The sequence below is a fragment of the Zalophus californianus genome, chromosome 3 (genome assembly GCF_009762305.2).
Source record: "Zalophus californianus isolate mZalCal1 chromosome 3, mZalCal1.pri.v2, whole genome shotgun sequence".
NCBI classification, from domain to species: domain Eukaryota; kingdom Metazoa; phylum Chordata; class Mammalia; order Carnivora; family Otariidae; genus Zalophus; species Zalophus californianus.
Window position 1 is genome coordinate 68,739,612 of NC_045597.1, and position 23,759 is coordinate 68,763,370.

Below are 23,759 nucleotides of genomic sequence, written 5' to 3' on the forward strand. Positions count from 1 at the left end.
CTGCAACCTTCAGAGTCTTGAGATTCATGCTTCTGGTCAGGCATCCTGAAGTTGGTGTCTCAGTCTGGCAACCACATTACATGGTTAACTCACATTAAGCTGAAATCTACTACAACTCTCCCAAAGCTATGAATAGGAACTGCTATTAAACTAAATGTATTCCATCCTGCATGCTCTATAGTTGATGATTGAAGTTAGGGTCTTTATATTTTACTTCACAAAAATTTCATCTTATTAACAGGCCATCCTTCAGTTCTGTTAAGATTGTTATACACCTCAATATCACCAGTCTCTAACAGCAATAATTAGCTTTATCTTGCCCTTTAAGGCTTATGTGGCATTTTCACACTTAATCTCTTTTGGTTGTGTGGACAAATAATGCTAGATGTGAATTATTATCATTCCCATTTATAGCTGAGAAAATTGACTCTCAAGAAAGAGTACCTTGTTCAAGGTCTCTTAGTGAATTACCTTGTGCCATATTCATATTTGGAAAACGTGAGTTCTCCTGGCTCATTCAAGTTATTCTTAAAATGGACATAACTTTGAGGCATCCTTCAGACATTTCTCCTTTAGTTGCATTCAGCCTTTTGATCACACTCTTTGGTGTGAGCTACTCAACCAGTTACCAACAAAACTCGCTGTAGCATCAAACACAATTAGCCATCTTGGCCACAACAATATCATGAGAACCTCTTGTCAGTTCTTTTGATAGAATCCAGACCCTCTGTGTCTGGATTTCCATGGTCTACTAAACCGTTGAGATGGGAGATTAAAGTTTATTTGGTGTGTCTTTTTCTCATAAATACATCTGACTCCTAGCGATTTCCATTTTGCATTTCTAAGTAATCAAACTATTTGTTTTAAGCCTCAAAAAATGTATCAAACGGGGTGCCTGGGTGGCTCAGTCGTTGAGCGTCTGCCGTCGGCTCAGGTAATGATCCCAGGGTCCTGGGATCGAGCCCCGCATCGGGCTCTCTGCTCAGCAGGAAGCCTGCTTCTCCCTCTCCCACTCCCCCTGCTTGTGTTCCCTCTCTTGCTGTGTGTCTCTCTGTCAAATAAATAAAATCTTTAAAAAAAAAATTATCAAACAGATGAAATCTCAACCTCTCCTAATCAGTACACTCCCACAATTATTACTGGAGAGTCTGCTCTATGCATGATAGTCTGCTGGGCCCTGATGTATTAAAAAAAAAAAAAAAAAAAACTTTAGTGCAGTGTGGTTTTTATATGGTGGATCATGACCCCTTGGTGGGTTGTGAAATCAGTTGGGTGGGTAAGAAACAATGTTTTTAAAAAATGAAACAGACTAAACTAGATTATAAAATATCAGAGTACAAACAAGGATAACTATTATAGCATTAGCTTGTTTGTTTTTTTTATTGTAATATATATGTGCCTTAAGCTGTGATGGAAAATTTTTTATTGTATGTCACTATCAATAGCTTGAAAGATCCTGCACTGGCAAAAAAAAAAAACCAAACCAGAATCATGTCATAGCCCTTGGGACATACTATGATAATTATATGCACAAGGTGCAAAAGGAGAATGGGTGTTTTTTTTCTTTTTTCTTTGTGCTTTTTTTTTATTGCTTTGGTTTTAATTTGTTTGTTTTGTTTCAAAAGACCTAAATACTGCAAAATTTCCCTGAACTGTTGGCCTTTTTTTCCAGGAGTTTGCCACTGTTTCACATGACTTGGTTGGGTTGTAAATACCTTCCTATTGTTCAAAGCTAGTATAATAAGCTCTTAGAGTCTAGCAGACAGGGACAGACTTTCCAGTCCCAGTCCACAGTGCCCAGCTTGGCATCTTTTCTTGACCAAAATAAAGGAATCTGTATCCAACTAGTATGTGGTTTGCTAGTATCAGTTACCGAGTTTGGGCTAGCTTGAGAGAGAATTCATTGGAGCCCACACTAAACATCGTAGTTTCAATTTAAAATATCTACACTTTCTTTTAAAAGTATATCCTTTTCTGGCCTTCTCAAAAGGTATTTGCTGAAAGGGGTCTTTCAGAATGATAATGTAATATCAACTCCTTTTCACTACCTTCCTGAAATGTGATATGAAAATCCAGTGAGCTCAAGCTTCAACCTATTATGGTGCCTGATATATAAATAGCCCTCAAATGTCATGTCTTGTATCAATCACAGGGAAAGAGAAATTGAAAATGCTACAGAGAAAGTATAACTTTGATTCATCATCCTAGAATCTTTCCTTTTTTCCACTTGTACCAAGTGCATCTTTTTAAACTCTTTTGCCAAAGCTTTATATAACTTTTTTTTTTAACTCAAAGCTAATTTCCCAGTGTGATCCCAAAGCTATGTAATTCTCCATTAGTACCTTAGTTTACTTTTACTTTCTTCCACCTTCTACCGTACATGAATGTTTGAATTTGTCACTTAGTCCATCCCGTATGAATCTAGATTTTCAAGAAATAAGCAAGAATGGGGACATGCCAATATTTATTGACTGAACATCTGTTTACTTTTCTTTGAGACCAGAATATATTAAAAATTAAGGGGAGTTAAAGTGGGCATTAGATATGTAAAAAGATAGGTAAGCAATCTTCTTAGATAGGCAACAAATAGATAAGCATTTGAGTCAACACTGGAAAACAACAAACACTCCTCAGTGAGGGCCTACTAAATGCATTATTTCATTTAACTCCCGCAGCAAACCTATGAGGCAGGGCCTGTTTTTAGTCCCATTTCATGAGTAATAGAAACCTACTTTGGAGAGAGTAAGCAATTTGCAAACAATCGTCAAAGCTCTTAGCTGGAGCTACCAGAATTTGGAACCAGGTCTTAGAACCAGATGCCAAAGTAAAATAAAATAAACTTGATTCAAATAACAAACAAACAAACAAAAATATGGAGCAGTTACTATGTGCTTGGCGTTGGGGAGGATATAAATACGAATAAGACCCTGAAATACAAGCCCTTCTCTTGATGAGCTTACCTCTAAGGATTGACAGTGGATGTGAGTGGCGTGAGCTTCAATTATCCTTAGAATAAATGCTACAACAAAGATCTAATACAAATGGTATGGAGCTCAGAGTAGAAAGTGTTCATGGCCTTGGAGCCAGAGAGCAGAGTGCAGTGAACTTGAGAGACACAACTGAAATGAGGCAAGAACAGTACATGGCAGGCAGGTTGAAAGGGCTTTGAATGCCATGCTGAAGCCTTCTAGGAAGGCCAAAGGAAGCTGAAGGCTTTGAAGCTGGAAAATGACATGATCATATTTGGATTACACTGTGGAAAGCTGTTTAGATGTGGGAGATGCTGGCGACAAGGATTCTAGCCAGGCTTTTAACTGTAGTAGACCCAGACAGGTGCCAAGGGCCTACACAAAGGGAATGGGAATGAAGATATGAATGAGGGAACAGATCTGGAAGTCATTTCAGGATTGGATCTGGGTAAATATGCATGACAAGGAGGGGGAAGAAGCCGATGAATCCACTCACCTTGGAAGGAGATTATTTTTTGCCCTAGGCCACGGTCTGTCCTGGGCCATAAAGATTTGCAAAGATCAATGAGGCCGTCTCTGGCCACGGGGAACCCAGACTGGCATCTCTCAGGGGATTCATACTCAGGCACCACCCAGATAGGGCAAAGAAATGTGTGAGGTACAGAGTGGGAGACAGGGCAGAGCAGTGGGGGCTGCAGCAGCCCAGAGATGCGTGTCCTGCCAAAAGGCATTTCGATGCAGAGTTGATTAAAAACAAGAAAGCTGGCCAAGCAGAGCAGGCTGGATTGGACTCTCCTCAACTAGTGATGTCTAGAATGGTTCCCAAGTTTCTACTTAGAGGAATTCAGTGGGTAATTTTGCCATTAATTTGTACAGGGGAATACACGGTAAGAATCAGGTTTGGGAGACTAAAGTAAGGAGTGTTAGCTTTGAGACAGATTGATGCTCAGGTTCAGAAGAGAGAAGCTGGAAATAGGGTCCTGGGGCTCAGTGAAGAGGTTTCAGGAAAGAAGTAAGTGCCTTTTATGGCAGGATTAAGTTTCTGAACAAGGGAGCTGCAGGTGTTTTATATTTAGACGTCTAGTCAGATGGTAATTATACCTCTTTGTAATCAATCAAGGAAAACTTCTTAGGAAGGAAGGATTCAGAAACTCTATGAAAACTGAAAGGAAGAAAGCTTGGCAGGTTGAGAAGAGATCCTCTAGCCATGAGGGAGGAGAGGGAGGAGGGCGTACGGGCCAAGGGAAAGATGGTGGAAGGACCGAGGGGCGGCCAGAGGGCACTCGTGGAAGGGAGGAAGGAAGGGAAGGGGGGGTAACTCGCCTCGTGTTCACCCGGTTTCCCATTGCCTCCGAGCTGCCTGGAAATGAGCATTATCTTTAATGTTTTTCAGGGTGACGACTCAGATGAGGAAGATCTCTGCATCAGCAACAAATGGACTTTCCAAAGAACCAGCCGCCGGTGGTCTCGCGTGGACGACCTGCACACACTGTTCCCCGGAGGAGACAGACATGGGTCATCGGGAGACATTAGGATGAGAAACACCACGAGCAGTGAAAGCGTCCTCACCGACCTGAGCGAGCCCGAGGTCTGCTCCATTCACAGTGAAAGCAGCGGAGGGAGTGACGGCCGCAGCCGGCCAGGCAGTGGCCACAGCACCGGCCGGGCGCCCTTTGACTGCCCCGGCCAGCCCTGCCCCGACAGCCCGGTCATGCTGGACGCCACATTCGTCAGCGGCGGCCTCCCGCAGTCCCCCAGAGACGCTCTTAGCTACCCAAAGAATGAGAAACACACCAGGGCCAGAGCCAAGTCATTTTTGAAGCGCATGGAGACTCTCAGAGGGAAGGGGGCACACGGAAGGCCCAAGGGACCGGGGCGGACCGGGGGCTTGGTGATCAGCGGGCCTGTGCTGCAGCAGGAGCCGGAGGCCTTCAAGGCCATGCAGTGCGTCCCCATAACGAACGGAGATCTCCGGAGCTCGCCCCCCACTGCCTGCCCCAAAGGGCTCCTGAGCACCAGCAAATGGAGCGGGGCGAGCAGCCAGTCGGAAAAGAGTAGCAGTGGCGTGAGCATGCCCGGCCTGAAGGAACGAAAATGCCAGGAGGCCAACAAGCGTGGGGGCATGTACTTGGAAGACCTGGACGTGCTGGCCGGGACAGCACTGCGGGATGCCGGTGACCAAAACCACACACACGAGTTCCATTCCCAGGAGAACTTGGTGGTGCACATCCCCAAGGATCACAAACCGGGAACGTTCCCCAAGGCACTCTCTATCGAAAGCCTCTCACCAACAGACAGTAGCAATGGGGTTAACTGGAGGACCGGCAGCATCTCCCTGGGCAGACAGCAGGGCTCGGGGGCCAGGGAGCCCAGGCTCATGGCTTCCTGCCACAGAGCAAGCAGAGTCAGTATCTACGACAACGTCCCGGGCTCCCATTTGTACGCCAGCACAGGAGACCTTTTGGACTTGGAGAAAGATGACCTCTTCCCCCATTTAGATGACATTTTGCACCATGTCAATGGGCTCCAAGAGGTAGTGGATGACTGGTCAAAAAATGTCTTGCCTGAACTGCAAACACATGATGCACTGGTTGGAGAACCCGGCTTATGCCCCTTCCCATCTCCTAATCAGATCACCTTAGACTTTGAAGGCAACTCTGTCTCGGAAGGTCGGACAACACCCAGTGATGTGGAAAGAGATGGAACATCTCTTAATGAGTCGGAGGCCACTGGGGTCCGAGAGAGGAGGGACTCTGGTGTAGGGGCCTCTCTGACTAGGCCAAACAGGTTGGTGGCATGATTTTCTGAAATGATTTTTAATCCATTTCCATGATAATTAGGGTCTATTTATCTAACAAACATTTATAGCGCACTTCCTAAGTGCCTGACACTGTCTGAAGTGATACATGTGGTTAGGAATTATTTGAACGGAAGTGTATCTTTTCTGCAGCTGTTATGGTGATTGAATCCATGTTAACTCACATTCATTTCTCTGAGTCTTTGTCCTTTAATTCAATCTTACGATCACTCAAAAAAATGTTGAGTCTATGTGCAAAGCACTGTGCTAGGCACCGTCAGGGATCACTGGAAATGGACGCTCCGTGCCGGTTCACAGGTGCTTCCCATGACCTTGTTGCCATATCAATTAAAATGTCCCTATCTCAATTTTTTTAACTTTTTTTTTTTAATCCTATGAGAAATTTCTGAGACCCAAGGTGTATACTTCACAAGTTTATTTTGGCTTTAAACTGCCAATTACAAAGTACATAAAGCCATTCTACAAAGACCACTTCAGAAGCACCGGAGAGAAATGGCCCCGAAAGAGATGAACTAGTGGAAACAGTAATACTGTACATGCTGCCGTGCTCTTGTTGAGGCAGAGATGTCCCTTGGGGTTCACTGACGTGTCATCTCTTCAGGAGCTCTCCTTCCTCTGTGCCTGCCACCCTCAGGTTCCACGTCAACAGAAGGAGAATTCGAATGCAGACAGGAAGGCAGTACGAAAATGGTCTACGGGTCCAGAACATTCCAGATCTCACTCTCCATCTCGAGCTCTCTCTCTCTCTGTCTCTCTCTCTTTCTGTCTGTCTGTCTGTCTCTCTCTCTCTCTCTCTCTCTCTCTCTCTCTCCACACACACATACACCGTCTCCGCTGCTTTCAACAGTTTGGGAGCAAACTTAGCAATAAACAAATAAAATGTATTAGGTCCCTTATTAAAACCTTCCCCAGATGTATCAGACTTGAAAGCAATAGTTTCTTAGGTTTACTCTCTGCATTGGTGTCTTCTGTTGCACTTGCTTTGTGATTTCTCTTGGCTCAGAAGCTCTGTTGATTAGCTCCTTAGAAATCAGTGACGTCGTGTGTTTTCCAATAATACGGCCACGTTGTGACTGGCTTCTCTGACGGTCTTTCTGGTAAAGGCGACTCCGATGGAACAGTTTCCAGCTCTCGCACCAGCCTCAGGCGTCCACCGCGCCGCACATCAGCAACCAGACGGCCGGCCAGCTGAACCTGCTCCAGCGCTTCTCACTGCTTCGCCTCACGGCCATCATGGAGAAGTACTCCATGTCCAATAAACACGGCTGGACGTGGTGCGTAGCATGTCCACTTAGGAGGGGATCGTTTGTTCTAGTGCTAAGTATGCGGTTGCAAAAGCCTCAGTAGTGAGGTTCTGACTTCTGAAGAAGCCACTCATGGCCTTCGCTGCCGATGTCCTGAAAATCAGGCGGCAGCCCCTGCCGCCCCCTGCCCCCGGTCTGCCTTCTGTGCTGCCGCCCCTGGGAGCCGATGCAGCCCGCTGAGTTTTATCTGCAACTCTCGGCTGGTTTCCAGGGAAAGCAGTCAGGTTCCAAGAAGGAAAAAAAAAGACAGGGAAAGGGTGATGAATGGTGAACAGAGGCATTAAAAATAAACTGGCCAGAAAATAATTCTGGCAGTTTGCCGAGAAATAGCTGTTGCTTGTACCTTCTGGCTCAACGCGGGGCTCACCACTTAGAGCACTGATTCATTCCAAGAGCATTTAATTCTTCAGGTGCGTTCTGGCTTTGGCTTCAGTGGCAAATAAAAACAGGAATATGCAGTAAACCTTTGTCGTAAGGAATTGACAAAAGCATGTGTTGGAACCTAAATATGGAGCTGTTTTTAGACGAGCTGGTGGATTTGAAAAAATACAAAGTGGGTCATTAATTGTCCTATGTTATAAATTATGTATAGAGAAAAATCTCCCCCAACCCCAACCAAATTTCTTCTTACCGTTTTTAAATTTGTTTTGTTTCGTCTCGTTGGGGACAAGTGTTTATCCCTTGAGAGGTGTGGCCGTCACAATTAAATTGCAAAGTTGTCCCCTTGACTTGAAAACAGAGCCATAAATCCATTCCGCTAAATCGTGCTGTTTAATAGTCAGAGATCTAACATAGGCAAGGGGCACACATAGCACTTCCTGTCATGTGATTAATTAAGAGAGATGTTGAATTTGCCCTGTGCCTGTTGGTTGTTCCAACAAAAGCTTGGCTTTGCTCTTGCTTGCTTTCACAGCCTCTCCCCACAGGCTGCCCCAGGAGGTTTGCATGACCTGGTTTCTGTGAATTCTAGGTCAGTTCCAAAGTTCATGAAGAGGATGAAAGTTCCTGATTACAAAGAGAAGACTGTCTTTGGTGTTCCTCTCATAGTTCACGTCCAGAGAACGGGACAGCCCCTGCCTCAGAGTATTCAGCAAGCACTCAGATACCTGCGTAGCAACTGCCTCGATCAGGTATGGTTGTAAATCCCAAACACGGGCCTGCATTCATGGGGAACGCTGGACAAAGTCACATCTCCTCAGTGTTGGCTAAGACGTGCCTCACTAAAAATAAAAGGCGTTGTGATCTTTATATGTCAGTATTTAATTTGCCCAGGCTACATCTCGGTCAAGCTGCTTGAGGGTGTTCCCTCACTGGCAACTTGAATGACGTTCTGAGTGAAAATTCATGTTAATAGTTTGTGTGTTAATAGTCTGTACCTGTGCTGTCAAATTTGCATTCCCTAGAAACTGGGAGTTATACTTTACACTGCATTTCCTTTTTAAATATTGCCCCATTGCCATCATTGATTTCATAGCATTCTTTCATCCCTGTTTTATTATTTTTTGAGAAAAGAATTAGGTTTTTATATCTTTTTTTAAAAGATTTTATTTATTTATCTGAGAGAGAGAGAGAACAAGCAGGAGGGGCAGAGGCCCGAGAGAGAATTTCACGCAGACTCTGCATTGAGTGGGGAGCCCAATCTGGGGCTCGATCTCATGACCCTGAGTTCGTGATCTGAGCCAAAACCCAGAGTCCGACGCTTAACTGACTATGCCACCCAGGAGGCTATTAATTCTTTTCTTTCTTTCTTTTTTTTTTTTTTTTTGAAGCAGCACCATGACCAGGAAAACTTAAACCAAAGATAAATTTCTTTACATCTTTTCAAAATGTGCAAGTAAACTATGCAAACAATATCCGCTAAATCAACTCTCCCTTCATCTTGTACATTAAAATCTCAAGCCAAACAAAATAGTCAGAGATCATTTTCTGTCTCCACGACTGTTTGGGGACCACCGTAATGGTGGCCAGTGACCAGACCCAGAGTGCCACCCATTCTGTAATTTACTAGGTAGGCCCAGCCTTCACTCCTCCAAATTAACACCCATTCATTTCTTAGACATTCTGCCCCCAAAAAGCCATATTCCCACTTGATAAATTGCAACCTTGAGTAGTGGGGGTATTTTCAGGCAAATATTCTACAATGACTTTTGTGCATCATATTCTCTAATGCCATATGAATAATCCACGCCCACCTAAAATTACTTGCACTTTTTATTGATTCACCCTTGGCCTTGGGCTCAGTGAATAGGAAGGAGCTGAGCTACATGAACTCACAGACCCTGGCTACTGATGCTTGTATCTACCCCAATACTGAGATCGCACTTAGAATCAGGATGGTCTCTTGACGAATCAGACACCACTTTTCGATGGAGAATAGGAGTAACTTCATTTGATGCCATCTTTGATTGAACTGAATGTGTGATCCCTTTTTGCCTTCCCACTCCTAATCTAGAGAATATACAGGTATACATTTTCCCCCATTTCTTCAGATGCCATAGTGGAGGGCAGGAGTGGTTGCTGTTACTGTTGTGGTGGTGGGGACTATTTCGTTTTGAGAAATGGCCTTTGTAGCTTGCCTGTTATTTCTCAGAAAGAAGGGCAACAGACCACTTTTCTAAAACTATAGACTTTAGCAGATGCCTCAACACTGACCTGTGAATAACATCTACACATAGCAAACCAATGAATCCAGTTACTTAAGCATTATTTTTTTGTTGTTTTAGAGCTTTTACCAAAATTGCACATTAATCAAAGGTAGATGATCTATGGATATCTTATTGAGAAAACTTGTTGGAGAGGCGAACTTGGGTGAATATATGGAAATGCCCACTCTGATCTCTTTTACAACCCTAATAGTATTGCAATCACGCCCTTACGCATAGGACTTTGTGGCCTCAGTTGTACTTTTGTTGTTTTGTTAGCACAGACCCAAGATTGTGTTTTGTGGAGGGTAACCTTTTATTCAGACACGTGGTTTTCCAAGCTTCTCAATTTTCCTAAGGGTATATAAGACTCATCCCTCCTCTTGGCTAACTCTCTTAGTCTTTGGCTCTGCCTTTTACCAAGAACAAAAAATATTTTGTTCTAAACATTATAATGTGTGGCCAGCGAATGCTTATCAACAAAAGCTCTATTAAGAGAAAACAGTATTTGTTCAGAAATACCTAAAGGAAATGCAGTCCATCTGTGCCATTAGCTCAGTAGTGATAACGTTTCTCGAGGGCCCAGCATGTTTTAGGCATTGTCCTGACTGTTTTACATTCACTGTCTCATTTAAGACCATATCCACCTTGGGTGGTGGTATTCCCCCAGGTGGCAATGGTAGAGCCAACACTTGCTTGAAAAGCTAACTCCAGAGTCCAGGTTTTTAAAAACTACACTGTACTGCCACCTGTTAGAATTGCTTGTCCCTGTGGACTCGGGCTGATACCTTCCCTAGCATTGAGGGACACGTGGAGAAATGGCCCTAAAAACTCACTGATGAACCTACTGTCAGGATTTTGTCAATAATGTTGACTCTTACGTGAGGTGGGTGTCCTTGCTGTGATCATGGAAGAGTTTTTCTCTAGCCCCAACACCTGAAAGCATGGTGTTTCTTTTAGACAACTAGTCTGTTTCTTATATTAAGAACAACTGGTATGTTTTCCTCTCTATATTAGCTGCTTAGAAAGACTAGAGCCAAATGTGTGTTCTTCCTGTGGTAAATATACGTAAATTTTTGGTATGAATTTTGTACATCATTCCTAGTTTCAGCTACTCATTTTATCTTGATTTCCCTTTTGCTCAAATGTTCTTATCTATGATCTTTAACTGTATCTTATACATTTTATAGATCATTGAATTCTTTCTTGAACACAGTTGGGTGGAAATAAATGAATTGGAATCCCACTATTCTACTCACCACATAGTGTTTAGTGTAGACTGGAAACCACTCAGAACCCCTGCAGATTCTGAATAATGGGTAGCGCCGGTAAGACCACTGTTACTAGGTCCAGTCTCCTGTCCGAAGCAAAAGTCCTACGAATCGAGAGAAGGACAGTGGGCACCAAAGTCTCCTCAGTCCTGGCTCGCTGGCTTATTCTCAGTCTCCACATCAAGCCTCTCACAGGTTTTTTCAACCTGGAAGAATGCCTTACTGAAAAAACATGTGCTGGCAAAGCCTGGTAGGCAAAAGACTTATTTTCGAGGACATAGATATGGATTCTAAATGTAACCAAAACGAATAAGGCAACCCTCTCTTGTATCGGTCAAAAGTAAGAATCTGTAAGATGTCCAGGGGACTTTCACCAGAGTCCGTTTCTCCCTTATGAAGCACTCCATATCTGCGGGGCTTCCCACCTGGGAAGTCACAGAGTGTGGGAAGCACACAGAGAACCCCCTCTGGTCCCTGTGAAAAGGAAGGTGGTAATAAGAAGGGAGCAAGGGAAAACGGGACAAACACAAGGGAGAATTAAAACCAGGCTCGAAAGGAAGACTGTTCTAGAGCTTTAAGAGTGAACAGGAGCAAATAAAAGTGAATGAATCAGTAAAGAAGGAGGGGACAAGAGCAAGAGGGAAGGAACATACATCACACTAGACTGTTCTTTCTTTGCCAGTAGCACCTCCTTGGAACTAAAAAGTTTCAGGTCTGCACAGGATCTTGAGATCTCAGCCCCGGGGTTGTAGAAGACCAGAACATCCCAGAACACCTTTCCTCCAAACTATGCTGACTGGCCTCTGTGTTGCCTCCCTTTGCACGGTGTCCTTGACCCACCGTCTCAGACTCTCCCATGGGGCTTTGCCCTGATCTCAGGGGAGGAGGCTTCCTGCAATGAGCTGGCCCCCTTTTCCTCCTGCTAAGCGTTCACCTCCAACATAAACATTCATCACAGTTGAATGCAGCCCCACAGGGCCCTGAAACATGGCCAACGTTTGGCCTCCTACACTCCCCAGTTGCAGAACAGTTTATATATGATGAAACACAGTGTAGCCATTCTCCCCCTCACAGCTGGCCCTAGCTGAAATAAGGAAGTTTAGCCCTCTGTTATGAACCATTTGTATTCAGACATAGCCGTGTGTGAGAGGAGCCTTGCTCTGTTGGCTCAGCTTTTATTTCTGCCCTAAATCAGCGGCGTACAGAGGCACAGGTGATGCTTGTCCTGACGAAGGTGGAGTCACGCAGGGAGAGGCCAAGCCTGCAGGGCTCAGAATCAGAACCCGCCGCACGCGGTACTTCAGACCCTTTCTCTTTCTGAATAAAACCAACCTTTCTTCATTAGCCGAGCCCATTTCTGAAGAAGAGCAAAGGGAAGTCCCGACAAACATCGTCAAGGACTGAAAGGATTAGCATAAAAGGGATGCCAAGTAGGAGGTTTAATATTATTTAGATGAAATTTGAATTCTAACGCAGCTCTCGTGTGCCCGATCTCTCCGTCTGATAGAACAGTAAGTTTCAGAAGCCCGATTATGCTGGGAAGACGCTTCCTGCTCAGTACAAGTGTCCGCTACCCGCTGGCTCTTCCTCACAGTCCTCTTGCCTCCCTCATATGAGCTAAGTGATGCTCTGGGACCTTTTCAGATCACACTCCGAGCCCTTGCTTTTTCAGAGCTGGGCTTTTGGGTGGAAGACAAAAGAGAGGAAAGGAAAAACAAGATCAAGGGAACACTCACCCCTCACCTTTTGACCTGTAAAATGAGCGATCACGTGCAAGATGCTTATAAAATGAACGCTGCGTTGCTGACCACCAGGCTCCCCTTTTCAGAGAGGGTGTCTGAGCCGGGCTTTAGAGGTACGTGAGCACAGGACCTGCTAGGGAGTTTGCAGTTTGCAAGGCCTCGTGCAAAATGAAAATGTGAGATTCTCTGTTCATACATTATGAAGAATTTCAAAACGGTGACAGCAGAGAATTAAACCAAGCGTGGAGCCCTGTGTGACTACCAGCAGGGGCAGACACAGAGGCATAGGAAAGACATGTCACACCCCTTGGGGCTTCCTCGTAATGAAGCTGAGGGATCTGGGGCAGCCTCCCACCCATGGTGATGACAAGGCTGCCCTCAGAAGCAACAGTTTTAAAATGGTTTCTTCAGGGTGCCTGGGTGGCTCACTTGGTTAAGTGACTGCCTTTGGCTCAGGTCATGGTCCTGGAGTCCCGGGATCGAGTCCTGCAGCGGGCTCCCTGCTCAGCGGGGAGTCTGCTTCTCCCTCTGACCCTCCTCCCTCTCGTGCTCTCTCTCTCTCAAATAAATAAATAAATTCTTTAAAAAAAATAAAAAAATAAAATGGTTTCTTCAGCTCTCTTTCACTTGGAAAAACATTTTTGCCAGAAGTGCCAATTTCATCACTGCTTTGAAAACTCTTTCTAAAGAAGAAATGATGATTGGCAATCACTCAGGCCACCCCCCCGTGATTGTTCAGTGAAGGTAGGTCGACTTCTCCCTGTTCTCGGGATCTCTGCACCATTGAAAGAATCTTCTGCTTACTGTGTCTGGGGAGTTTTCCACTGCAAGGAACAGAAGGTTGTCCCAAGATGGCTTCAACAACAGGAAATTCATGAGCTCATGTGACAAGAAGTCAGGAAGTAGGGTCGTTCCGGCGTGCTTTTTTTCATCAGCTCAGGGCCACTTTTGAAAACTAGGGTTTCTCTCCTTCTTTCCCTTCTACCTTCCTTAGCTACTATGTCTGGAATCTGGTCTGAGTTCAGACCACCTTTTCTTTATTAGGTTCAGGAAAGAAATTTCCTTCTGTGCTTCCAACAAAAATCCACAGATCCCACAGATATTTCCCACGTCCCTGGAAGATAAGGGTGGGACGGGAAGGTTACTGTCAGAATCTGAGGCAGAACAAATAAATACCTGACAGCCCTCTGGACATCCTGTGAGATCTAAGTCAGAACAAGCAGCTCAGAGCCCGCAGCTGGAGAGCTCCCGACATGTCGAAAATAATTAAAATAACAATATTTGCTGAAACTAGAAAGAAACTTGGAAAACAGACAATACAAAGAAAACACTGCTGGGATGTGTTTGCACACGCACACCAGTGTGCACCCAAAATGAAGCCAGCAAGACACAGTGGATGCTCTGCAGTTTATACAGAAACACTTGTCTGCTTTATTCTCTTGACAGATTCCAATCAGTATTTCTCTGCTACTGAGAAAATAACAGGAATTCTCAAAGGGAATAACACCGACTCACAGGAGGATAAATGTTTGTGAGTCACCCTTAGGAATTCACCTTCCGGGCCCTGGGATTCTGAGAACTCCCGTGTAGCACAGCCCTGTGGCACTGTCCTGGGCCTCCTTCCAGAACTAGTGGAGTCAAGAAAATGTAAACACATTGAGGATGGATCTCACTTTAGTAATCATTCATTTGACGTCTTGAATTTTTCCTTTGACAGTACATGCTTTCTTCTCGTGCACTTTGGTGACGTTTGGAATAGTTGCCAGAGGATGACACGTGTTCCTTAGACTCTTGAGGAGACATCTAAGTACAGCAAAGTTATACATTTTCTAGATGTTCCAAACTTTCAGGATAAAAAAGAGAGCAATTAACGTTTTAAGTGACAATATGCCTGAATATCCCCATCTGTGGAATTAGAGTGATAGATAAGCCTTGGAATGCAAAAAAAGTATTACCAAGAATTCTGGTTTTTATTGCCACAAAGAGTACCAGTGGATCATTTCCCCTGCGACCTATTCAGGTGACATATAGAAATCCCTGAGTATTCTCTAATTGCTTGGAGTTCTTCCCTTGCTGTCACTGTACTTAAAAGGAATTAGTACTGCTCTCCATTTATAGCAATAACCAAGAGAGCTCTCCTCAGACACCTGAACTTGGGTCAAGGCCGGCCTGGCACGCGGAGCCGCCTCGGACACGGCCCGGCACCTCTCCCCAAGCGTAGGGAGGAGGCGGCATGGCTCACTGGTGTGCCGCCGCTTACCTGGCTGACCACTCGGAATGGTCCTACCTTGCTCTTTGGAAATGGGCCAACCTGTGAGCCCTTGAGGAATGAGAAAAGGAGAGATTGAGGTTGGTTGAATGAAGGACCAAGGTGGAACAACTCAATGCCCTACAGGCATTTAAGAATAGCAGATATGCAAATTCACTGTAAGCCCGTGGGGGTGGGGGCAGGTGTCAGAGACACTCAGCCCTTTCTTGGGTAGAGGCAAGTCTAGAGTGCAGAGCCTCTAGAGGGGCCTGGAGTGTAAGCTGCCGACCGACCCTTGCAGGAATCTGTTCTCCTAGGGCTCCTCTCCCCCTCACTCATTCCTACTAGGAGCATTATCTCCTGGGTGCCTTATTGCTCCATTTATTTGTCAAGCAGAAGAGGAGTCTAAGCCCTAGGGATGAAAAAGGCATAAGACAATGTCTTGAAAGTCTGAAAAAAATGCCACCCAGGAATCCTCACTAGAGCCACGGCTTATGCACATAGTATCTAATCAGGCAGAGTAATAAGTGCCAAGCATCATATGAGAAACACACATAGGGAGTATTATAAGGATTCCAAAGAAGGACAAGAAATAGGACTTTTAAATCAAAATACATGCTTATAGTATTATTATGTTTCAGGAGCATATTCCCTACACCTCTCCCCCAAAGGTGCACTGGATATGGTTGCTTATCTGGGATCCACCAAACCTCCCATTGACCAAAATTTCTCAAAACCCCTACTAGAGTGTAGACACTAGAGGGCAGGGAATTTTGTCTGGTCTGCTAATGATGCCTAGCAAGTGTAAGTATGCCTGAGATAGAGTGGTATTGAATCACTGCTTGTTGGATAAATGAATGCCATGATAGCATCTAGTCAAGCAGACTGCAGGTTACAAAGCACAGCCATACCTATTTTCTCACTTAGTCTCCACAATAGCCCTGTGAGGTGGGCTGTTAGTCTTATCTTCATTTTATAGGAGAGGGAGTCAGCGTTCAACTACTGCCCAAAGTAACTCACCTACTAATTTACATTTTACTAGTTTGGAGGCAGTTGCTGCTCATCCAGCCCTGACTCCATGCCTTCTTATCACTCCCAAAGTGCCTGCCTTAGGAAGAGGATGGCTGGGGGGAAGGTGGCCTCACTAACATGTCCTTGTGACTTGTTTCAGGTGGGTCTTTTTCGAAAATCGGGCGTGAAATCTCGAATCCATGCGTTACGTCAGATGAACGAGAACTTCCCCGAGAATGTCAGCTATGAGGACCAGTCTGCGTATGACGTGGCGGATATGGTCAAACAGTTCTTCCGGGACCTCCCAGAGCCTCTTTTCACCAACAAGCTCAGCGAGACCTTCCTCCACATCTATCAGTGTAAGTGGAAGGAATGCAGAGCAGTGTTCTCATGTGCACTCATCCACTTAAAAAGCATTCTATAGACTGAGGTCTAGTTACACAAGTAGTACATGAATCCATAAAGAAATGTATAAAAGTTATCATTCTCTGCTTCTTTCCAGAAGTAAACTTTGTTCCCAGTTTGACATGGAAATCTCCAGGCCATTTGTTATGCGTTTGAAAATACCTTTTTGACATCAAAGTTTTCCTTCTCAGTAGGGTTTTACGTAAGGTCTAAAACTAACGTTCAGTGTAATTTTAATAACTTTAAAATGAGAAGGGGACACTATAGAATTTATTTTGTATATAAATGTTTTTTAAAACTTAAATTTAAGTTTTTAAAGATTAAGCATTGCCTTGGGATATATGAAATTCAAAGCCAAATGTGTTAAGATGACCAGAAATGAAAAGCAAATGTATTTTAATACAGTGTATTTTAATTGGCAAAAAGTAGGCAAACCAAATCAAGCTTATGTTTAATGCAACGAATTTATATCTTCACTTGGAATTTTTTAAGTGATATTAAATTGAAAATTCTCAGCAAAGCCTCTATAATTAAAATAATCATTGAATAAAACAATTGCTGATTAAAAAGCGTATCCTTCCAAAGGTAGCTACAAGGGGGGGTGGTAGAAATGAACACGTGACTCTTTTCTAGATGCAATAATGTTATGATTATAAATTATTTCAGTGGTCCAAGTCCTGATTCTTTATAAAAATATAAAAATATTTGGCCTGTGGACTTTGAGTTTTCAGGAAAATATGACTGAAATGGGAATCAACAAATGGAATTGATCCAATTTGAAGAAGATCCTTGCTATAGAGAATTCTGTGCTGTGTTTAAGGAGACTATAATATTGCAAATCCAAAAAGGATTATAATAAATACCACTTGTAAAAACAGGATAAAGTGATGACCCACTAAGTAAACATTATTTTGTCAAAGTGAATAGGCTAAGTTAAATTAATGATACATGTCACGTGAGCCCAAACACAGAGAGTTCAGGACTTTGTTGCCTTAAGAGGTCGAGCTGCATTCTCCAGTTAAGCCTCCTTCATGGTTTGGAACTATCATATATGATTCTTTACATTTAATCAGTTCTCAGGTTAGGGTCGACACTAGTCTAAGGTTAAAGTCAGATTGTTTCTAAGAAATAAATCTCTTTGGCCCTTTCTGAGACTCACCAACAAGAAACCAGATCAAAGCAGTGTTTATTTTAGCTGAGCAAACATTTACTGAGTTCCGCTTACGCGCAGGGCAGTGCAGTGTGCTGCAGATGATATGGATGGGTAAGACTTACTCTCTGCTCTTAAGGATCTTACAACTGAGGGAGATGAGACATGTACATATATAACTGCCATACAGCAAGATTGGAGAAATGCCATAATAAGGTTACAAAGAAAATCCAAGGAGGTTGAGATGAGGACTAGGACTTGGTGGGGAACTGGCAGCTGAAGGTGGAGAAATGGAAGGAACACGTCTTGAGTGACTCACATAGCATGAGCATGGTCCAGGAGGTTCCAGGGTATTCTTCTGGCTTGTGTGAATGGTAACTGTATGACACAGTACCAGTGACACTGAAAAATTAGACCGGGGCCATCCCAAGGAAGGGCATTGAATGTCAAGGCAAAGAGTTTATATTTGATTCATTAAGCACCGAGGAACCCTTGGGTGTTGTTGAGGGGGTTACCAGTTACAGTACTCTCAGCTGTAAAGACAGAACCAGAAATCCAACAAATAGTTTAAACAATAGGAAATTTTATAATCACACATGACAAGAAATCTGGACTTAAGAAATTCCAAAGTCAGTTAATTTCATAGCTCAGTGATGCCAGGGCTGAAGTCAGCCTCTCTCGGTTACACCCTCAAGGTCACAATATGATTGCCACAACTTACAATGATTGTGTCTTCCTAAAATCACACTCAAAGGCAAGAAGAGAGCAGAAGGGCTTCTCCTGGGGCATATGTCTCTTTTTATCAAGGAGATAAATTTATAGAAGCTCCTAGCATTTATCTTGGTCGCATAGGCCAGAAATGGTCTACATGTTCTCCCTTAAATCAATCACTGGAAAGAGGACTGGGATTACCACTTTGGGTTTAGGCCAATATGGTTATGCCCAGAGTATGAGGGAAGGAAAGGGCCCGTCTTCCCTGAGCATATTCCAGATGGCAGCCGAACAGAAAGTGTATTTTTTTATAGAGGGGGAAGGAGGGAATAGGTATTCAGTAGGTAGCCAATTCTGTGTCTGCCACAAGGGTAAATGTGCATCAGGACTGCTCTTGTGATCCGTGAATCTGGGAGTGCTGAACAAGAGATATTGGGTTGTGCAAGAACGGAGGGTTAGTGAGTGAGCTAACACATTAACTGAGGCGCTGGATTACCTGCAGTGACTTCCAGCAGTGAGACTGGAAATTCAGTGTTCCATGGATAGACTCTGGAGTCAAAGAGGACTGTTCTTCCTCCCCTTCTCCAGAGCAGTTCTAGTTTTAGCTGTGTTACTTCTTGGACTTTCTTCAAATGATTAGAGTTTGGATGGGTAATGAAAATAGTTGAAACCCACTGGTCTCCTGGAGGGAGAAGGATGGAGGGATCAGATACTTTAAGACAGTAGTCTTAAAGTTTGGTGACTGGGAGAATACTGAAAAAAAGAGGGGAAGGAGAGCTGGTGTGAGGGCAGGGAGAGGAGAGGTGTTCAGAATCAATTGGATGTTGTGTTTGAGGTGCTGATAGCCATCCGCATGGTCGCTATTATCAACACTTAGATATGCAGATCTAGAATAGTCTCCTGAGAGCTGAGAAAGAGGCAGGAACCATAGGAATGTCAAGTGTGACAAAGGTCCAAGAGGATAAGATCCAAAATGAATGCTGAATTTAGGGATTAATGGTTGACCTTCACAATCATTTTTAGTAGAAAATATTAGAGGATACTTTCTGATGGATAAAGGAATACGTGAGTGAAGGGAAAGTTGAGACAGCATGTAGCCATGACAAGATGACTCTTAAAAATGTTGTTGTGAAGAGAAGGTTAGCCATCTAAAGTTAAACAATGTACACACTAGACATCTTAGCTAAAGCAGCATATTAAAAGCAGTTCAGTGGCTCAACTGAATTTCTACACTTCAGTGACAAGCTTGAAATCGTTAGTGGTATCTCCTATTTCAGCACAAGCAAGAAAAAAGAACAAGGTTCTGCTATAATTTGAACAAAATGGCTCTTTTCTACTCAACCCAAGTCTATCTTGTGCCACACACTGGACGTGGTGGGGGTAGAGATGGGTTCTAGAACATTGAATGTAGTCAGGCTTTTCCAGAAATGTGGATTTGCTGGCTGAACGGGGCCAGGAGTGTGCCCAGCGCTGGGATGTATGATGGTGGGGAGGCGCAGGACCCGGGGAGAGGGTCACACACAGCCCCTCTGGGGCAGCAGGCTCCAGATGTCTTTATCATGTACCCTACAAATAGTAAATATCTGAGCATGTTTACTTATTTCTTTCTCATAATAGAAATATACTGTGATCTACTGTGATCTACTGTGCATGTTATAAAATATACCCAATCAGTATTTTTAAAGCGTGAGAGAAAACATAAACACCATTGGAAGTCCTGATGCTTTCTTCTCACAAGTCAAGGATTGTCACAGGCACATTCCCCCACCCCTTCAGAGGACAGACAGCCTACTGCAGAGACCTGCTCTAGAACATGGTATTTTAAGAAAGACAGTGTAACCAAAGTGAGCTCCTGATGGTATCTTTTGGAGTGAGAAGAATAAGGGCGGTGAGTCAGACCTAAAAGATCAGTAATAAACCCAGCCAGGGGGCATCAAAATGTAGTGCCTAGCACCCATCTGCCATGATTTTCCCTATCAGTTCACAGCATATATTCGGGGCCAGTGCCCTTCTAAGTCGGCATGACCAGCACCCACCACCACCACCCCACAAGGACCACCCTGAAGGGGAATGGCCTGACAGGGCCAGACTCGCTCCATAACCTTAGCGAGCCTGGTTCCTCTTCCCCAAGTACAACCTCAATTTCCATTCTCCCCAAGATTATGAAATGCATGCCATTGGGTCACCACATGAAGCCAATAACGCACCTCCTCTGCACCAAGCCCTGGGTGACTAGCAGGAAAAAGAAAGATGCGTCCGGCTGATGCTTAAGGAGCTGACCCACTAGGAGTCATTCCAGAGGGCCAACCAGCTGGATCCCACTGTGGTTAATTGTGCCAAACTGGCATCAAGGCCTGGCGGCTCCACTAGGAGTGGGGAGAGGCGAGGCTGCCATCCCCTAACACAGTGGTGTCCAAACACGCCCCACAGAGCCCTGGGCGTCCCAAAAGGTGCTTCCCAAGCTGTCTGGTGGGAGGGTGGGCGTGAGGGAAGCCAGGCTGACAGTGCCCCAGCCTATCGCCAACTTCAGGCAGAGCAGAAAACCAGTCTGGACACAGCTGAGCAGGTGGATGGCTCAGAGACCGTGAAAGGCCAGGATGGTGACGTTCCTTGCCAAACAGCATCTCATTGTAAAGGCACAGGGGGGTTCGGAGGTGGACGGCTGGGGTTCCAGTCCCAGCTGTGCCTCTCACCAGCTGTGGGTCCTGAGCAGTGACTGACCTTTGTGCCATGAGTGGCCATCGCCATGGTTGTGGATGATGGTCGTCTCTCTGAGTGTGTCTTCACACAGGGAAGGTGGACCTTACTCACTGTGTCCCAGCTAGCTCTTTCTGCGGCTGTCCCTCTCATGACCTGGCACCCACTTTTCCGTAGATGTCCCCAAGGAGCAGCGGCTGCAGGCAGTGCAGGCTGCCATCCTACTTCTGGCCGATGAGAGCAGGGAGGTCTTGCAGACGCTGCTGTGCTTTCTCAATGACGTGGTCAACTTGGTGGAGGAGAACCAGATGACACCCATGAATCTTGCCGTGTGTCTGGCCCCCTCCCTCTTCCATCTTAATTTACTGAAGAAGGAAAGCTCCCCCAGGTGCGTTTTTCTCATCAACAACCATAATCCTAAACCGGGTATTTCCCATAGTTGATTAAAAAAAAAAAAAATTCTTGTGTTGTATTTCAACTTAAGGATTTGTCAGCATTTAGTTTATAATCAGAAAGTGTTTCGAGGTGACCATAATTCATGGGCTAGATATGAATCCAACTAGTCTTGGAGGATGCCCACTACGATCCAAAAGCCTGAGGAGTTGCGTTGTGGTCTGTGGGTAGTGTGTGGGTGGGAAGGAGGAAGAAGTACAAAAATCCCTGTTTACAATCTTTAATGAAAAAAGGGGGGACTTCACAGCACCTGCAGTGACGTGGTTTCAAACTCGGGGGAAGAAATAGACGAATTTCTCCCCCAGCAGTCATTCCTGCCCTTGTATTTTTACAAGGCTTTTCATTATGAACTGTCAGACTCTTAGCCTGACTCAGAGTATCTAGGCCATGTGGTCACTGTTTTTATTTGGAAATGAGAAAGTCTGGGATCTGGATCAGCATCCGGCCGTGAAGCGACAACGAAAGGGTTGGGCTCTGTGTTGCGCAAAGCTCTCGAGTGAAGGATCTGCTTGTGACTCCGCCCTTCAATTACAGAGTCATACAGAAGAAATACGCCACCGGGAAGCCAGATCAAAAGGACCTCAGTGAGAACCTGGCCGCCGCGCAGGGGCTTGCCCACATGATCACAGAATGCGACAGACTGTTTGAGGTGAGCGAAAGGTTCCAGCAGCCTTCCTCTAGCTCCTGGAGCCAGATAAGATGCTTGGGATGGTGGCTGCATTTTCGGCTCATCGGGGTTTGCTCCTGATTTTACAATGACAATAGTACCCTCTGTAGCTCTGGTCTTTGCCTCCAAGAAATGTGAGGAGCTGGCTGAGTAATTGAGGCTCTGCCGGTTAGACACCTGGAGTTACTATGCTGATGGTTTTCAAGAAAACGGTCACATTACCTTCCGTTCAGGTTCAAGGCCAGCCAGCCAACTCTGCTGCATTTGTTAACTTGGACTTGATGAAGTTCAACATCTGTGTATGCGTGATATTCAGCAATCCCTGTTAACTAAGAGTCCATGACAGCTTCTGAGTTTAGCCACAGATAGGTTCAAGAAGGAACTCAACTAGACTTCTGGCATACTTTTTGTGGTAAAGTTGGCATTTGTAAATAGGGAAAGTGTGCTAAAAAGGTAAAGCTATTTCTAAGTCATATTTGATATTTCCCTTAAGTCTGTGTGCTTTAAGTTTCCTGAGGCCATATTTTGCCAAACCGAATAAAAACACATTAAAGATAAAATAAAAGGAAAACGGAAAGACTGAAAGGGAAGTCATTGCAATGTTTTGAATAATAACTGTAGTCTCAGAAACGTATTTGTTTTTCCTGACTTTAGGAAACTCCCCCACCCCAGCCTTGCCGCTGATCTTGGAAAAACATCCCTTGCCCCATGGCACTAGGCCCATTGCCCATACTGTGGTTTTTGACGAAATTACTTTGCTTTCTCTAACTATGAGTCTCAGCATCTCTTTAGCTCAGTATGTTGCTCTTTCGTGCATCTGTTCGTTCAGGTCCCGCATGAGTTGGTAGCCCAGTCCCACAACTCATACATGGAGGCTGAGATCCACGCTCCAACTCTGGAAGACCTGGGGACCCAGCTGGAGGAGAGCGGGGCAACTTTCCATACGTACCTGGAACATCTTGTCCAGGGCCTCCAAAAAGAAGCCAAGGAGAAGTTCAAAGCCTGGGTCACGTGCTCCAGCACAGACAACACAGATCTTGCTTTCAAAAAGGTAATCTCAAGAGGTTGGAAAAAATTACCCCCAAAGAGTCCGGTGCAGTTAAGAAGCAGGGATTTGTTTCCAGGGGCACCTGGGTGGCTCAGTCAGTTAAGCATCTGACTCTTGATTTCGGTTCAGGTCATGATCTCGGGGTCGTGAGATTGAGCCCCGAGTCGTGCTCTGCACTGGGTATAGAGCCTGCTTAGGATTCTCTCTCTCCCTCTCCCTCTGCCACTCCCCTCCCCACCACCCTCTAAAAATATATAAATAAATAAAATAGATAAATAAAAATGGCCGCTCTGTCCATGGGGCTTGGTACGCACATGAATGGGTCAAAAATCCACTCTGGAGACTTGCCGAGCTGTCCCTGTTGCACATAATCCGAGTGTGTGTGAAGCTAGGCTGCTGGCTGCCAGTCTTATCCCTGTCCCTTATCTGTGTGACGTTGGGCAAGTCGCATGCCTCTCTGTGCCTGGCTTCTCATTTGCATAATGGACATCATCCCACCATGGTCAGAGGACGGCTATTTACAAATCAAATGCGTTAGAATCTTTCCCGGCACGTAGTACATACTGTATGGGTTGGTGGTTACTATTTGTCTTATCGTTATTTTTCTTCTAAGCCTAAAGATG

General features: G+C 44.7%; 1 protein-coding gene across 11 annotated transcripts in view; it reads left to right on the plus strand.

Moving 5' to 3' along the window:
• The window catches only part of STARD13 (StAR related lipid transfer domain containing 13), a 512,105-nt gene that overhangs the window by 481,531 nt on the left and 6,815 nt on the right, over positions 1-23,759 (plus strand). For all 11 annotated transcript variants that reach the window (XM_027588198.2, XM_027588197.2, XM_027588195.2 and 8 more), the window contains 7 exons: positions 4,363-5,756; positions 6,891-7,061; positions 8,062-8,221; positions 16,166-16,364; positions 21,146-21,356; positions 21,956-22,070; positions 22,918-23,139. In XM_027588198.2, coding sequence (XP_027443999.1) covers positions 4,363-5,756; positions 6,891-7,061; positions 8,062-8,221; positions 16,166-16,364; positions 21,146-21,356; positions 21,956-22,070; positions 22,918-23,139 — 2,472 coding nt within the window. The remainder of the gene's footprint in view (positions 1-4,362; positions 5,757-6,890; positions 7,062-8,061; positions 8,222-16,165; positions 16,365-21,145; positions 21,357-21,955; positions 22,071-22,917; positions 23,140-23,759) is intronic.